We start from the raw sequence: 17,778 nt of genomic DNA on the forward strand, positions 1-17,778 counted from the left end.
CATCCTCTGAGAGACATAACTGTCACGTGAGTCCCACAGGCTCTCAGTGACCACGTTCTCACCATGCACACATAGGCTGTGGGGTTGACAAGAAAGTCCTGGGCCCGCCAGGATCTGCTCAGGCATACCTTTGACATCTTGTATCCTATTCTGAATGGACTCCCTGTGGAAAAACCCACACAGAACCCATGATTGCGGACAAACATCCCAAGCTTGCCTTGAAGGCTAGGGGAGCCATGCTGTATGGGAGAGCCAAGAGCTCATGTGGAGGGAAGTCGGGATTTCCTCTCTTTATGTCACTGCTTTTATTCCTTTCATCACACTGTCACCATGGGCCAGCGAGGTCACTGCAGATTTTTAGGGGCACACGGGTAAGGGTTACCTTATGGACATAGGTGACAGAAATTCAGCTGTAACCCCAGGAAACCCACCCCAGGCTGCGTGTTGGGCAACTTGTGACAACCTCTTCCAGGGTGTTGTTCCCTGCCAAGTGCAGACAGCTCCAGGGGAGTGTCTCCTCTCCTCAGGCAGTGGCTTTGTGTCCCGTTCGGGCAGTGTAGGGGTTTTTATACTGACTGTTTACCGGAACCCATTCACCCTATGGTGGCATGGGGTTCCATAAAGGTGTACCCACCCAAGGTCCTGCATGCTGTCCTTCCTCAGTACCCACCTGCTATGCCTCCTGTATCACCCAGACGGTGTCTCCTCGACTTTCATGCCATGTGACCATGTGCAAACTCCAGAGTCTGCCTCTAACCCCTGGCCCCCAAGGCTTCTCCTCAACTGCGTATTGCCTGCCTCTTCCCAGTCTCCCCTCTGAGTTCAGGTTGTATCATTGTGTGGGCCTATCTGTAGTCTAGGATGCTCAAGTGACAGAGAACAGGTGACAGCGGTCTCTTTGATGCTGCCTTGTGTGGCTTAGAACCACGGTCTCCACTTGGATCCATTCTCCAACAAAGGCCTAAATCTTTCTTTCTGTGCCTGCACATGACCACACTGAAACTACCCCATGGCACAGACAGGCCCATGTTCCTTTAAGACATCACCTGGCCTCTTGCTCATCTGCCCCTGAGGAACAGCTGCCCATCTCACTGATATCATCTGCTGGGTTGTCTGCTGCATCGAAGGAAAGGGCAACCCTTTGTAAATGAAATGTGCTGCTCTCATCAGCCCACACAGGAAACAGCTTCACTCTACAGCTGGTTGCCTGTGGCCACCAGTGGTTCTAAAGCATCCCCCCAGGACCTCATGTCCCCATGGCTCTCCACTAGACACAGTGGAGACTTAGCTCGGTGCGAGTGTGGGGGACACTCATTTGTACCAGGGTCACAGGGATATTCCCTCTGACCCACAGGCTTCTTCAAGAGACATGTGGGCTGGGACCAATGGCTCTGAGAGCCTTGCATCTCTGCCACACAGCACAGCGAAAGAATGTCAGGTGTGTACTGAAATACAGCGCACGCTTGAGTGCCAGAGGTCAGTGTCAGATTAACCTTGTGCCGTCTCTCCACCGCTCCTCCCCACTGCCCCAGTGTTCCACCTGCCCAGGAGTAGTGGGATGTCCCCCCTGTTGTCCCCAGCCCTATATGCCCCATATCAGGTGTCACCAGGCGTGACTGGGTCACAGTTCTGAGAGTCATCTCATGGGAGAGTCCCATCTACTCTTGGGCGCTTGGCACTTCTCTGCATGACCTTCTAGATCCTTGGTCGACACGGCTGGGACCTTCCTGGGCCGGACAGGACTCTTGATGTGAACGGGCAGTAAAGACACCGAGAAGAATTTCACGACTGCAATGGACACAGGGATCAGAACTCCACAGCCTGCAGCCATGTGCCCTGGCGCTAGTCCTGGAGCAAGGAGGAGGCCGGACAGTCACATCAGTAGCCCACCAGGAGCAGTCACATTCTGCCCCATCTCTCTACAGTGGGTCAGGACATCAGTCCCACCTCTAGGGACATGTACCTCACAGAAATCTCCCCACTACCCTCTTATCCTCCAGGGTGCTCACAGCTAGCTAGATGCCACTTCTGGAAGTGAACTACCCTGGGTCTCCAGAGACTTTGTCTTTATGCCTGGGAACCCCACATCACAGCAAGACCCCAAAACTCCTCTTACCCTAGAGGGTGGTCACAGCTAGTGAGAAGGCACTTGTGGAAGTGTTACGACATGGTAGAAAATGCGTGTGCATGCCAGAGACTGGCCACTCCTTGTTCCATGGTGAGGCTCACCTGGCAATCATGCATGTGTGTCTAGGGGCTTGGGGTTGCACATGCCTCAGCAGGAAACAGCCCAGCCCTGTTAAGGCTTGCAAGGGACATGAAAAACCCACAGGTCTCTCCTCTCCTCTCAGACATGTGGATTGAGAGAACATCTGGCGTGCCCAAAGACCTCAGAGTGGGCCATGTAGATTGTCCCAACCATTTCCCCAAGCAATACTTGCTGCCTGGTCCCCTCCTCTCCCTCGCTGAGTCCCCCAGAAAATGCTCCTAGACTGTCGTCCTGAGGCCTAGGCCACTCGGTGTGTGGCATTTGGGCGCCAGATGTGACTTGAGGAAAGTATTCTGAGTCCTGTCACCTGAGGAAAGTATCCTGTGCCCTGTCACCTCAGGAACATATCCTGAGTCCTAATACGTGGTCACTCACGTGGAGGAACACACCTCACCAAGTTTGCCCGGAACCCTGCTTCCCCTCACGAGAGTGGTCACAGCTAGTCAGTCCTCACTTTGAAAAGTATCAGGCCTCTGTGGAAAAGCACGTGCATATGCGTGTGCCCATCCACTCATTCCTTTTCCTTGGTTAGGTCCACCTGCAATCATGCCTGCCTGATCAGGAAATTGCGCTCTCATGGCCTGGAAAGACCCCAGACACACATGGATGTGCTTTATGTAGGCCCAACTGTGGAAGTGTGGACGTGGATGAGTGTCTCTGTGCGCGAGCACGTCAGCAAGGGCCCTGTGGCAGAGCCCTAGGCCTTCTGCCAGCACAGAAGCCTTCCTGCCCACTCTGTTCACCCCCTGCATTGTATCAAAGCTTTCCCACACCACCCTTGCTAGCCTCCTCCACTCTGAGGTGGAATTCAGGCTCCTGACCTTGGCCTCGGGGACTATCCTGGGTCCTAATACCTACTCGCTCACTTACAGGGACAGACATAGCTCACCACAATCCCAGAGACCCTCTTTCTCCTTGCGGGAGGCTCGGGGGTGTGTCTTCCCAGGCATCCCTCGCTCCTGGAAAGCATTCTACCTTAGGGTAAATCATGCCTGCTCTCTGTGGACCTGGGCAATGCTGTTCCATCTGGTGAACCTCCTACCTCCTTTGCCCCAGCTCCCACTGCCATGTCCTCCATATCCAACCCTGTCGGGTGTGCTTCCATAAACTGGGGGCTCACCTAGGACCTGCAGAAAGTTCCTGAAGGTCTCTGCTCCCTGAGTTCAATGCCCTCACAGGTGCAAGTGTGGGCCCCTTCAGAGTCTGAGATACTGAAAGAGCCATGTGGAAAGTCCCTGGTCTCTGCAGGAGCACACACTCTGCTGTCCTGCCCACTCCTAGGAGTCCCTAGCACCTCCACAAAGCTTTCCCAGGCAGCCCTTTAGGGATTTGTCTGCTGCAGAGTGTAAGAGAGGCCCATGACAACACCCCATCACAAGGCTACTGCACCCCTAAGTATAGGGGCCACTCCCTGAATAGAAGAGGCATTTTAGCCAATATAGGTATGTGAAAGCTCACAGCAGCCCCAAGCACAGGGGCAAAGGCCCAAATTACCCCTTCATGCTAAAGATATACACCAAGCGGGGTGCATCCATACAACAGAATACTATCCCACCTTAAGAAAGAAAAGCACAGCCAGTCCAGGAACGTTCGAAGCATTTTCAGTGAAATCGGTCAGACAAAAGTCACTGCCTGTAAGGATCCCTGGATGTGCCATGGGCAGAACAGAAAAAACCGGAAGAGGCGAACTTCCCAAGCTGGTGTCATCTAATCCTGTAAGAAAACATGTCACTGGGTGCAGGGATGGCTGCATACAGCAGTAGCCTATGGAAGACATATTCCTGTGTGCCTGTTGGAGCAGGGGGGAGGGGAGGGAGGGAGGGAGGTAGGAGAGACAGACAGACAGACAGAGACAGAGAGAGACAGACATAGACAGAGAGAGAGACAGACACACAGAGAGAGAGAGAGAGAGAGAGAGAGAGAGAGAGAGAGAGAGAGAGAGAAAGAGGGAAGAGAAGAGAAGAGAAGAGAAGAGAAGAGAAGAGAAGAGAAGAGAAGAGAAGAGAAGAGAAGAGAGATTGGGTAGTGGTGAGTATGTGTGTGTGTGTGATGTCCCTGTGTGTGTTTGTGGGTGGGTGGATGATAGGGTGCTGGTGCTGGTGCAGATGCTGGTGCTGGTTTGAATGAGATAGCATCCACAGCCAGGGGCTTCTGAATATCTGTTTCCTAGTAGATGGCACTGTTTGGGAGGTGTGGCAGTGATGGAGGAAATATGTCACTGGGGGTACGCTTTGAGGCTCCCAAAGCTTCCTGCCATTTGAAGTTTGATCCGCCCCCCCTTCCTGTTTGAGATTCAAGATGGATCTTTTGATGCTGCTGCCACCTGAATCCCTGAGCTGCTCTCCATCCTGTGCAGGTTCATGCTCCTCCACATTTTCTGCCAAGTGACCTAGAACACTCATTTGCATCTGGAGAAACAACAAGCCTGCCTTCTGAATTCTGGCAGGTGAAAAGGTGTACTTCTGAGACATGGCCCCTGACCTTACAGGAGGCAGAGCAGAACTGTCATCTCTTGTCTTGCCTGGTCTCACACCCTCTGTGGTCAAAGGCCCAGCATCCTGGAATGGCAGCATCACCTTCTGTGGTCCTTGCACATGCACGCTTACTTCCTTTCATGCTTGCAGCTGCAGGGGGTGGGGAGGGGAGCTAGGTGACAGGGATGTAAGTGAACAGTCAGCCTCCTGGGTGGATTAGTACTTCCTGATTTCCACAGAGAAATGGCTACTAGGAGAAAATGTCCCCCACCCTCACCCACATGACACGGCGGTTGCCATGACAACAAAGGGGAACAAGCCATTCTTTCCTGGTTACAGATACATTTGCGAAGGATACTCACAGACTGCAGAGGTGCAATCACTAGATAGACACGCAGAGCGCATAGGTAGGTGCCTGCAGCCAACCTGAGTGCCTGTGTGAGCTGAGCAGGTGACTGTGCCCTGGGAGCGTGTGTGCTCTTTCACGGGACAGGAAAGGGGCTCACTACTGTTGTCTGAAGTGAAGCCTTGAGGACTGGCTGTTCACCAGCCCTGTCTCTTTGTCCTCAGGTGACAGTTCTTTGGTGGGAGCTTTATCGTTTCAGGCCCTGAAAGCACAGTTCGCCAGCACATGTAAATGGATGCCTCCTCTCTGTTTGGGCATGATTGTCACAGGTGCTCTTGACAGAATGACCGGGCTTGTGTGGCAGCACCTTATGCTAGATAGCTGTGGCTTGCGCTGTCTGAGAGAGAAGCTGGAGGGCATTTAAGGAGGAGGTGAGTGGCAGTGGTGGGGTTGGGTGGGCGTGGGACAGAGGGTGAGGGTTGTAGGAGTTTGAGGCAGGTGCTGGTCTGCTGTTCCCTTGGAGGACTGTGGATGCCAAGTGGTGTCACTCTCTTGGCCGGGATACCTGACACAGGAAGTAAGAAATATCCCCAAAAGACAGCTGCCTCTAAACTGGCCACTAACCGCAGTTAGGCCGACTGAGGTAAAAATCAGTGCTGTATGGACACCCGAGGAAGAGCCAGACTGTGTCCCCTCAGCAGACATTAGTTTGTGTCTCTGTCTCAGCCTTCACCCTGCTCAGGGTTGGGTTAAGCACCAGCTGGGCAGTACAGGGTGTGCAGCCGGGGTTTCTCTGTGACCTTCCAGCTCATTGGGATCTCTCCGTGTATCTCTGCCTCTGTGTGTGAGCAGTATACACTGTACCATTCCTACACCCTCTCATCAGCCTGTCCTCCCTGTGTCTGTCTTACCACAGGGGGCGCGGGAAGCTGCTGTTCCCACCTGGAGAACACGCCAATAGCCTTCACAGGCAGCGAATGTGTGCAAGGTCTTGATAGAGGGCCTTTGGCGCCCGGGTTGAAGCAGGGGTGGAGACGGAGATTTCAGGGGTCCATCTCCCACACTTCTCCATGAGCCTCTGGAAAAGATAGTGCTGTTTATGTGGGGAAGGTGACTATTACAGAAATGTTAGCAAACCTTTGAAAGTAGTGCACCGAGGGCAATGGCAGAGAAGGTGGAGGCAGGTGGCATTACGGATATGATTTAAGTGGGCTGTAGGAAACTTAAGGAGGTTTCAGATGCCCTGGAGCAATAGCCACACAGGGAGCACATGCACACTGGGGAGAGCATGGCCTGATATGACTGGTTATGTCTGGTTATGACTGTTCACGATTGGGTTACAGATGCTCCTACAATGCCATGGTGTGTGGGCTTGAACACACAGTTGTTATTCCCGGGTATGCTTTCTGACTGAAGTCTGTGGGGCCGAGAACGCCCTGCCTGAGGGAATCAGGAGCAAGCGCAGGGCTGGGCCGGGTAGGAAGGGTGCATTCTATAAGTGTAACTCTGGCATCCTTTGTTGCTAAGGGTACCCTGTGAGGGCTCAGCTCTCACGTACCCGACGCATGGTGCCAAGGTGGGCGTGGGGCCAGCACGGAATGGCTGGATGGTGCTCACTCGGCCTTGGCGGAGAACAACCTGTGCCGGAAGGTCCAGCAGAAGGCAGCCTACAGTAACTGAGGGCCTTGTGTTTTCCTCTGTGTCCTCAGGAGACATCTGCGTGACAAGGCCCAGGACTCCAAGGGGCCGGAATCAGAGCAAGGCAGCCCTGGGAGGATCACACAGCCTCATCAGAGGAAGGGTTACTCCTGGTTGGTCCCTAAGTTGAGCCCATTACTGCCACCATACACATTGAATATTGCATCATCCACCAGGTGGGGCCTGAGACACACCCCGACCCCTTTCTGTAGATAGCCACTTTAGGCACTGTGAAATGGGGCTTGAAGTCCCTTAGCCTTGGATGGGAATACAAGAAGAGGGGCCCTACACATTGGCACAGTGAAAAAGGAGGTAGAGTGTACCCCCGGGTGCTTATGGATACAGGGGGTGGGAGGGAAGGGCTGAGGGAGGGACTGGCCAGAATATCATTTGCCTCCCGTGTTTCTGTAAGGTTGGGAACTCCCAGGATAAGGTCTGGGGTCCCCATGCTCGGTGTGCTCACACGCGCACAAGGGACGCAGGGTAACAAGTGTTCCCAAGAAGAGCAGGGGCCTCTGGACACTCCGTCATGAGCCCTGAGTCCACAGTGCTCTGCCTCATTGTGCCTTGCGGTGCTCAGAGAGTGGCAGGAAATCACTTGCGTCCTTGAATGAACAGGGAGCAGAGGTGGCACCTGAGCCCTTCCTAGTTCTTCCACTGTGCTGTAGTCCTTCAAAGGGAGCACAGCGCGCCTCTTCTGAGGATGAGACAGATGTGGGCGTTGTTTCCCATGGGCACACATGACATGCACAGTGCTGATAGGGACATGACAGACTCAAGGCAGACGCAGTCAGGAACAGAGTAGCCACCACCTCAAAAACTCGCACACGCATGCATGCACGCACGCACACACAAATGTAAACTTGCTTGCATGCTCACACTTTCACACACATGCACACGGAGATGTGCAATGCATAGACACACACACACACACACACACACACACACAAATTGCAGGTGCATGCACACACACTGAATTGGGGCATGATAAAGGTATGAGATTCCACTGAGAAGTCGGAGGGGAAGTAACTATGTTGAGAGGCACAGAACGGAGGAACATGAACAGGATTGCTACTCTACCGATGACATTGATTAGTACTGGACGTAGAGATGGACAGGCAAGTCACCACTCGGGTCGTCAAGTAGCTGCTGTGATTTCCTACCTGTCTAAAGATGCTATGGACTAAAATTAGGACACAGAGGTTGTGGGCAGGAGAGTTCTCTGGTCTGGGAACAGTTGGAGGAACTGGGCCGCCCATCACAGGCAGATATGGTGTGCAGGGTCTACTGCAGACCAGACATTTGCAGCAGGAGGGTGCACAGCTCCAACAGAGACACTCACTCTATCTGACACTGCCGAGTCTGCCCATTTCTCCACAATGGAGTGCTTTCTCTTGGGGGCTCTCTCCAAGTGTGCCCCGTGGACACTCGATCTCATACTGAGGTGCAGGATGGAGTTGGGAACCACAGATCTGAACCAAAAGATTGGGAAGGGTTGGGGGGTGGGGAGGCCTGGAGCTATGAGATCAGCCATCTCTCCCTGCTTGCCATGTTATGCAAATTACCATGAAGATTTCTCCACCTCCTTGCTGCTCAACCAGGAATCCCACAAGTATGGAAGGCACGTGCACTAGGTGTCCACAGGTGTCCTGGTGGGGCATGGGAGCTGTGGAAGGGCAGGACTATTTCCCTAGGAAAGAATCCAATGAGGCTTCTTCCCTCTGGCCCCACCCCCTGCAAGGGCATCCCAGGGATCCCCAAGGTACTAATTGGGTGGGCAAGAAAATACACAAGCCTTGTAAAGACACCCACCTCTCTGGGAAGAAGTGCACCACCCCAGCCTCAGGGTGGGAAACAAAATGGTTATGAGTGTGTGGCACACACAGGCTCGGGAACCCTCCATATCTTGTCCTGCACCTGGAGAACAGACTTCTGTGAGCTCCCTCGATTTCCCGCACCTCACCTCACTGCGCTGATGCTCCTGTGTCCACTAAAGGCCATTTCCTTCCTCATGCAGCTCTGTTTCCCTCTCCCACCCTCCAGGGTATGCCCACGCCCACCACATCACCCTGAGCGAAGAAGTCACTTCAAGCTTCTCACCAGACGCTGGAGGGAGGCCAGCACCTCAGGCAGGGCAGCCAGGCCGGAGAGGACCCTCAGGCAGTCAAGGAGCCCACTGCAACCCTGTGGTTGGTGACCAGCACAGCCCCAGAGTCCAGTCACCATGGACTCTGCAGAGTATGTGCTCTGCGGCTGGAAGGGCCAGCTGTGGCCTGCAAGGGTCTTGTCGAGACCCAGGACCTCAGCCCATAGTAAGAGGAGAGGGGCACCTTTCCTGGAGGTGCAAATCCTGTCAGGGGGTGAGAAGGTGAGAGTGAGGAGCGCCGAGGTGAAGCCCCTAACCCAGTCCAAAATCTTAACCGTGGATTTCTTGCAGGGAAGGGGTCACAGGGCAGTGATTCCCCAGGGCAGACCAGGGCATACAAGGGAGCCCTCAAGGTGGCCCTGGATGTTCTGGACAAGGGAAGGCCCTTGTTTCCAGGAGGGAGGGCACAAGGCCTAAGAACCAGCATGGATGCTCCAAAGGTTCCCAATGAGCAGGCCAGCTCCAGCCCATGCCAGAGCCTTCGCCTCCAACCATGCAGTCAGAGAGGCCCTGGGCTCTCCCAGAGGAGTCATGGGAAGCAGAGGGCCCGCCCCTGGAGTCCTGTGGTGAGGAGCTCACAGAATGTGCCTGCTGTGGGCAGGGGAAATGGTGCTGCCCATGAATGGTAGAAGGTGAGGAGAGACGGTTTTGTTGTCAGGACATAACACACAAGGGGCGGGGCACTTGAAGCCCTAGTAGGGGCTGAATCTGCAGGTGAGAATATGTCTGACATGCATCCTCTGAGAACTGGGCTGCCCCGGGTCCTGGGTATGTAGAACACAGTGACCTTACACTCGGCCTTCTCTTGGGAAAGCCATTAACATACTAGAACTCTTAATTCTTGCCCTACATGGAGTCAGAATCAGCAAGGAGGGAGGTGTCGCTGACTCAAATACTTTTTAAAAGTAAGAAGGAGTGAGTTGTGCCCTGTCGGTGGCTTTTACAGAGAGACGATTTATAGCACAGAGGGAAAATTTGCTTCCATTTTAAAGTCTTCTTCACTTTGTCTTTGATGTGTGTACACGTCCCTTTCTGTGTGTCCCTGGACCTGGAAGCCAGAAGCTGACGTCAGCTGTCTTCCTCATTTGCTCTTCACTTTAGTTTGCTTAGACATGGTCTCCTGCAGAATCCAGTGCTTGCCAATTCAGCTCCACTGGCTGGTCAGCAAGCCCCAGGCGTCCTGTCCCTGTGGTTCCACTCCCGAGAATACCAGCACCTGCACCGTGCTTGGCCCTTTACCCAGGTGAGAGGCCACTGTGTGCAGAAAGGAAAGGCAGTAGTTAGCGTCAAGGACTCAGCTTCAGCATTCTCCAGTGCAACAGGAAGGGAAGAGGTGCTGGGAATCCAGAGGCACTGGCTGGGGGACACATGGGTGTTTACAGGGATTCAGCAGAGAACAGGGCACAGTGGCCCCAGCCACTAATAAGGCTGTACTTCCGGGTCCACAGAGGCACAGATCCAGTGCCCCATCTCTGAAATACACCAAGGACTTAATGGTCCAAGAGGGGGAAACGGGACCTTCAGGGCGGTGTGGCCAGGCTGCTTGTCATCAGTACACCCCAGGTGTCAGTGACTCCAAGGAATGACAGGCCCCCTCCTTCTCCTACAAACACCTGAAGGCGCTGATCTCAGGAACCTGAGGAAAGCTGAGATGGTGATGTCTGCTGAGGAATAACACTGAAGACACCAGATTTTGACCTCAGATTATCTGCAACCTGTGCACACACACACACACACACAGACACACACACATACACACACACACACACACACACACACAGAGAGAGAGAGAGAGAGAGAGAGAGAGAGACAGACAGACAGACAGACAGACAGACAGACAGACAGACACAAACACAGATGCTGACACAGACACAGAGAATGCAATACACTGTGTTCTTTGAAAGCAGGCTATCACCAGGGTTACATTTCCCTTCTCTGGCTTCAAAGACCAGCACTAAAACACACATCCTCTCCTTCAGTGTGAATGAGTGAGGAACGAGGTAGAGGAGAAAACTCTGGAACCCAGGCCCCATCCATAGCACCCTAAAGAGAAGACAGAGAGGAGGACAAGGAAGTGGGGGGGGGGGAGTCCGAGACAAGGCATCATGAGGAACCTGGTGTGCTCTCTGGGTGCATAGGGTCCCTGTAGAGAGTGCTAGTCTGTGTGCCTAGCTAGCCAATGCTCCATACAGGGCTGCTGAGGTTCCAGGGAGGTGTGCCCTCGGGACTTCTGGGTACTCGGGCTCAGGCCAAAGAGGGCTAGGCCTGGCCTGAAGCTAACAGGACTTGTACAGCCGATCTAGACATCTGCACTGTCAGGCACGAAAGTGAAGATTTATTTCGGGGAGGAGGGAAGAAAATGCTGCCCACTCTGCCAGTGAGAAGCATACACAGCGCACATAGCACGCCCCATAGGCTCAGGGATGTTCCTATTTGGGGGGTGCTTCCTGTCTCCTGTCTTGGGGAGTTGCAGGGGCGATGGCTGAAAGGAGGGAGGTCCCTTCTAAGAAGTGGGGCCAAGGGCAGGAGGGGCGCTGGCAGTCAGAAGCCTGGCTGCTGACCTCTTGCGGGCCGCCTTTAACATGGTCTTGTCGAAGAGCTCTTTCTCGCGGTAGTGCACAGGCGGGCCACGCAGGTACTTCTCTTCTGCCTCCTTGTAGCTGAGCTCCTCCAGGGCAGCGATGGAGCAGATGATTGCTTCTGGAAGAAGGACCTCCATGGTAAAGCGCACTATGTCGCCTCTTGTCAGGGAGAGCAGGGCCTCTTCTGCCTCCTTGGCTATATCTTGCAAATGCCTGGCCACGAGATGCAACTGGTCATCATCCTCCAGGTGGGTCTCAACACAGAAGACTTCCCTCTTTGCTTTGCGGAGGTCGTCCAGCTGCTTGGACTGTTTTCTGCCCTTCACAGTGTCCAGCAGGTGCTGGCCAGCGATCTTCTTCTTGATGATGAAGTCTACGATCTTCTTGTTGGCTCTGTGCCAGGCAGCCCTCATAAGGTCAGTCAGGAGTTTCTTGCAGGACCCCTTCCCAGCCAGGGCTGTCTCCTCCTCCCAGTCTTCCAAGTTGGCATAGCTCACCTTGGGGAAGTCAATGTGCAGGTCGCCCTCTTGGATGGCCCTCCTTAGCGGGGAGCTGGCTGGGGAGGTCTAGTAGCCCATGAAGGAGCCCAGGGAGGAGCCACAGACCTAGAGTGGACACCGACTTTTCTAGATCTCTTTGCCTGCAAGGGAAGGGCATGTGCGCACGTGTGACGCCATCAGAGTTAGAAGTGGGGTGTCCTCCTCTACCCGTCTCTACAAGGTCTCTGACAGGACTTGTCGCCTGCTGCGGGCGTGGGATTATCATGTTGTACCACACTGAACATCTGAGCGGCTGACTGCAGGGTGAGTGTTTTGGGGCCTTTGAGCTCCACGGGCCCAGCACGCTCATGGCATGCACACAGCTCACTTACTGCTGCGTCCCTTTCTTTCTTTCCTCACGTCTCAGTTTCTCCTGTTGGGCTGCCTGGCGGTGAGGAAGCACCTGCAACCCTCCTGCCTCTGCCACCCCTCACGCCCTGGGCCTGAAAGGTGTGCATGGGTCCTGCGGGTATGAACTCAGGGTCTGGCTCCTGTACACCCAGCACTCTTCCACTGAGCCATCTCCCCAGACTGACTCTTCTAAATGTAGTTTATTAATGGGTTTGGTGTTGGTGTTTTGTTTTTGTTTTTGAAGTACCACCTGGCCTGTTGCCCTTCTGTTCCCGAAGAAGGAAAGTCCTCCCTACTGACATCAAGGACTTCTTCATTGGCTGTATTAAAGACAAAGGGGAAGTTATTGTCAGACAAAATGTGCCGTTCTCATCATCCCCTACAGGAAACAGCTTCACCAAGGGGTTTCTAGAACCCATAGGCACTAACAGCTACTGCCACTTTTTTAAAGAAATCATGCACACAAACAATCACCACACTCACATAGACCTACTCACTCATAAACACACACACACACACACACACACACACACACACACACACACACACACACACACTGCACTCCTCTAAAGGCCCTGACCCTGGGAGCAGCTTGTGCAGGCACCAGTACACACCTTCCAGACAGTCCCTGGGACCCATGTGCTCCCAGAGAGGCATGTTGACTAGAAAGAGCCGCCTCGTGAGCCTTACAGGGTTCCTGTGGAGTGGGGATGTCAGGTAGGGGAACCTAAATCCACAAACAAGCTTGAGCAAACCTTATCAGCATCTGGAAGCTCCTGCTTTTCCGACAAACGTCCATGCAACGCATCCACTCAGTGTTCCACCTTGCGAGAGATTTAGGAGGTCCCCAGGGGTGGATGCAGCCCTACAGGAGCCCATCTGTTTCTGTGTTGTTTCGTTACCTGGAGCGACTGCATCTGGGTTCTGGGTGTCATCTGATGGGAGATTTGGATTCTGCCTTGAGCCCATGCCGGCGCTGTCAGTGTCCATCCTGGCCAGAATCTGGATGCCTGGAACTTCAGACGCTGGGAGGGATTACAGGATAGCAATGGGAACAGGGAACAGGACTCCACAGGGTGTGGGCAACAGTCTTGGCATTGTACAGGAGCAGTGAGAGGGCAAGAGGATGTCACCAGTGTCCTGGCCTGCCGTCCCATTTCCCTGTCCGAACCCGGAGCTCCCCAACTCACCTACCACCCAAGGTCAGTACCCTCTGCTGTTTTCCCAACCCTCGCATGGGGAAATCCTGGGCCATGTGCCCATAAAAGGAGGCACCTAATGCTGGAGTCTCACTGGGGCCTACTCAGTCAGCGGGGCCACATCCCCCAGCCCAGAAGCTGTCCCACTTACCCGTCCCAACCCCTGCAGCCCGCATGACCTGTCCCTGGCCTCTGGCCTCGCCTTCTGGGGCCTCCTTGTCCAGCCCCATTTGGAAGTGAAGCCCCTGGTGTCACCCCACAGGTGTGCCTTGGGCATGCCTCTTTGTGATCCTGCTTCCCTAACTCGTGAGGTGAGCTAAGGCTCCTCTCTGATCCCTGTCCCAACTGGCCAGCAATAGAACAGAGTTCCCGGTAGCCAATCAACCCCCACCGCCTCTGCCCCCCAGGCCAGGATACCCTCCTGCCCCAGGAGCCTCCTTCTTCTCAGAGAATGGTCAGCCATACCCATCTAGGCCCCACCTCCCAGTGCACCTCTCTCTGAAAGGCTGGAAAGGCAGAGACTCCCAGGATGAAGTGGCCTGAACTGGCACCTGTGGGGTTTGGATGTAGAAGCCGCTGGTTGGTGAAGGGGCCCATCCATGCCCCATCCCAGTCACACGGGTGGGGGGGGGAAGGGGGAATTTCTGCTGAGGCAAGGCCCATGGCTGCACATAAAGCAGGGCCCAGGTGGCCGCTGAGGCCTCCAGCCGGATGCAAGGAGCATAGGTGGAAGGCCATCCTTTCCTCTTCTACACGCCACGCTCACAGTCGGCTCTTCAATCCTGCCACCCTCTGGATCCCTGTCCCCCCACTGCCCACGGTGGTCACTACCAGATGGGAGAGAGTCTTCCAAACGTCACAACACAGATAAACCTGGACCCTTTCGCCTCAAGATCCCACTCTCATCCACAAAGGGCTGTGGATCCAGGCTGACCCTGCTTTCTCACCACCAGGGGCTCTAGACTCAAACTGCTGACACCCTGTCCCTCACCCAGGTGACCACACTTCCAGGGCACTTGCTCTGAGAGGCCGCACCTCCAGGACTGGATCTCTGATTAGCAAGGACTCCACTATGCTGGCATGCCCGAGGCTGCCTAAAGACACTCCCAAAGGGGTGAGGCCTGTCCATCAGCCACCCATTCCCAACTTGAGCCATGCTGCCTTTGCGTGCGCTTGTGCCAAGTGCCCAGAGATCCACTTCCCCTTGAGACCAGCCAGCCTGTCAAGGTCCTGCCTAGGGACCCATCACAGGGAGACGCAGGCGTCTCTTCAGGACCCCGCGGCTTCAAAACACACGCGCGGGCATGCGCTCCTGCACACACACATATGCGCACCTGTCCAGAAAAGGACACACGCACACGGACGACATACGGACACGCACAGGGACACACACATGGACACCCACATGGAGACACCCACACACACACACAAAAAAACAAAAACCGAACCAAACGAAACAAAAAACCCCAGAGGGTGCTACAGACGTGTAAAGCCCCCACTCCCTCTCCCAGCCCACCGACAGCCCCACCCACTCTTCTAGGGCCCTGCTGCCCTCATCTCCCTCTTTTAAAAAAACTCTTGGCCCTGGTGCTTCGCCCATCCCGGAATCAATCAAAGCTCGCGAAGTCACCTCAGGGGCTCTCCTGGACCCTCTCACTTGGTGATCCCACAGTCCTGCCACAGGGCCTTTAGTCTTTCCTGATGCCTCTCAGCCTCCTCTGGAGCCGCACCCCAGGGAGTCCACCAGGAGCTGTCACCCACCTAGGCCCCTCAGCTCCCCCAGAGAGCCACCCTCCCCTCAGAGGCCAATCCTGCCTAGTGTAGGCCCACATTCCAATACAACGCTCTCTGATTGGCTGAGTAACGTTCGCGCATGCGCACTCCATACCAGCACCCTGTGCCTGCATCATGGGCTCCTGCCTGCCTCCTCCTGAGGTTACACTTGCTTTCTTGACAGAGGATGGCCCATGGCTTCGTTTCGCTGGGTCAGCCAGAGGCACAGGCGGTTATGCCCAACTCCTTATGTGTGTATCTCTGACTGGCTGGAACAGGAAGAAGCAGGAATGTGTGCCAGGGGCCCTGGGGCGTGGGCGGTGGGGTTGTCCCATGTGGAGTCCAACGGGTCACACGTGCGAGGCTGCTATAATATGCGCGCGCGCAAAGAGAGCTGGGCAGATACTGGAGCAAGAGGCCGACCTGTAGGTCCCACCAGCCCACTTGGGCACAGCCTTTGCGCATTAAGTGAAGGGTCCACTGTTCTTTTCTCTCCACGGGGAGCTCCTGGTGCGGGCCGGCCCCGAGGCTCTGTCTGGAGGTCTCAGGTGTTCGTTCGGGCTGGCCCTTAACAGTACTCAGATGCTGGGGAAGACGGTGGACACCACGAGTCCCTGACGCTACCACGCTGTCAGGCTGGGACACCCCAGGCCACCTGTTTCTCGAGCCTCTTCTCTGACCGACACTCCAGGGCACCTAGTCCAGTCTGCAGCTAAAGCCAGACTCAGGCACATTACCCTGTCGCAGGCCCCCTCGGGTCCGTCGCCTTGGGATCCCTGCCATCATCCCCCAAGGGCTGTGGTCCAAGCATTACTCTTCCTGACTCTCCCTACCCAGGAGATGCCCTTTTCACTCACTTGCTCACCTAGGGACCCTAACCTACCACACCATTGGGAGCCTCTTTCCCTTCAGAGAGCAGTCACAGCTCCTTAGTTTAGGCCCAGCCATTTCAAGGTCGGTGTTCCCAACCCCAGACCCCAACGCACTTGTGGTGTTTGCTGGAAGGGAATGGTCCCATGCGAGGCAGGCTCCGTAAGGCAGTGGCTCATCCATACTTGCTCGCATGCATGGCCTAAGGCCGAAAGGCAAGCCTCACAATCCACTCTCTCTTCCCCAGGGGCTGTGGATACAGACCACTTCTGACTTGCCACTGTTGGAACCTCGCCTCGGAGTCCCTTAATATTCAGTCACATACCTTTGCCACCCTTACAGAACAGGGAACCCTCGGAAATTTCTACTTTTAGAGGGACAAAGTTCACACCCAGTTAAAGTCTGCCTTCCCGAGTATACAGTTGCGCTGGTGAAATCACCCCCCTTCCTGAGGGGAGACCATTCCATTCAGGTCTTGTACCAGGCGGCCTTAGTTAAGCTGTGTAGGTTGCTGCAATGCAATGTCATAACCAAGGCAGCAGTGGAGAAGAGTTCACTTGGGGCTTAAGGTTCCAGGGGGTTAGTGTCCACAGTGGCAGGGAAAGAGGGTGACAGACATGGCAACTGCAGCTGGAAGCTGGACCTGAGGGCTCCCCTCTCAAACTGGAAACAGGAAGTCAAGAGAAAAAACTCCACATGGAATGAGTCCTTTCAGGCCTCAGGACCTCCTTCCTCCAGCGAGGACTAATCTCCTAAACTTCCCCAAACAGATACAGTTTGATTTCATGGTGGAAAGTAAAGAAAAGGAGCAGGAACCAGAGCAAAGTCTGACCTGACCAGAGAACCCTCACAGCACACGTCAGCCCAGCATGAGGGTGCAGCTGGTCAGATTTCTTCTGGGAATGGCTGAGAGGTTTCTTGTGTGAGAGGAAACCTATGCAGCTGTTGGGGGGCCATGTGGATTAGACGTTCCTGAGAAACGTATGATCTCCTCTTCCTGGGACAATTTCCCCAAACCAGGCAGTCCAGGCTGACGCCCTGCCTGCCCCAGCCCGATGGATGCGATGGAACCTATCTCCAGAGTGGCAAAGGCAGGTCTTGGGGAACTTCCTGTTTTCCGCAGTCAGGGCATTCTAACATCCAGGAACAGGAACAGGTGGACCAAGCATTCAAATGCCACAGAGTATGGGGCACATCTCCTACAAACCAGCACACTGGTGAAGCTGTGGTGGAGATGCCCCAAACTGGCCCCACGCTAAAACCAATGCAGTTCCCAGAGTCCAGGGAGTTCCTGTGAACTGAGCTCACCCCCAAAGCAACCGGGGCCACTGAAGAGGTGGGGTAAAACTGCCGCAACATGCATGCTTCTGTACTTGGACCTGCTGCTGCTCGCTGGCCCCTGCTCTCCCATCTAATAGAAGGCTACTGAACGGGATGTCGAGGGCCAGTGCCATAAAGCAACTATTGCATGATGTAGTTCTCCTGTTCCCTGGGGGGTCTCTTAGCCATCAGCCCGTGAGGGCCAGGGGGG

The 17,778-nt window shown here is 54.7% G+C and overlaps 1 protein-coding gene and 1 long non-coding RNA gene across 3 annotated transcripts in view; one reads left to right on the forward strand and one right to left on the reverse strand.

Annotated features, from left to right (window-relative positions):
• LOC311601584 (X-linked lymphocyte-regulated protein 3A-like) overlaps positions 1-10,183 on the forward strand; it is a 79,767-nt gene extending 69,584 nt beyond the window's left edge. Inside the window, exon 8 of the mRNA XM_084789109.1 lies at positions 10,035-10,183. Within this exon, the coding sequence (XP_084645235.1) occupies positions 10,035-10,043 (9 nt within the window). The 3' untranslated portion in view covers positions 10,044-10,183. The remainder of the gene's footprint in view (positions 1-10,034) is intronic.
• Positions 10,184-12,654: 2,471 nt separating this feature from the next.
• LOC311602507 lies at positions 12,655-15,365 on the reverse strand. Of its 2 annotated transcripts, none has more exons than XR_014780768.1 (3): positions 15,235-15,365; positions 13,308-13,421; positions 12,655-12,725 (listed from the first exon to the last, which is right to left on the reverse strand). It is a non-coding gene; the product is annotated as an uncharacterized lncRNA (long non-coding RNA). The 2 variants fall into 2 exon arrangements; XR_014780769.1 differs by having other exon boundaries at positions 13,308-13,495; positions 15,235-15,346.
• Positions 15,366-17,778: the final 2,413 nt, after the last annotated feature.

Source organism: Acomys minous (assembly GCF_964271855.1).
Source record: "Acomys minous genome assembly, chromosome: 7".
NCBI classification, from domain to species: domain Eukaryota; kingdom Metazoa; phylum Chordata; class Mammalia; order Rodentia; family Muridae; genus Acomys; species Acomys minous.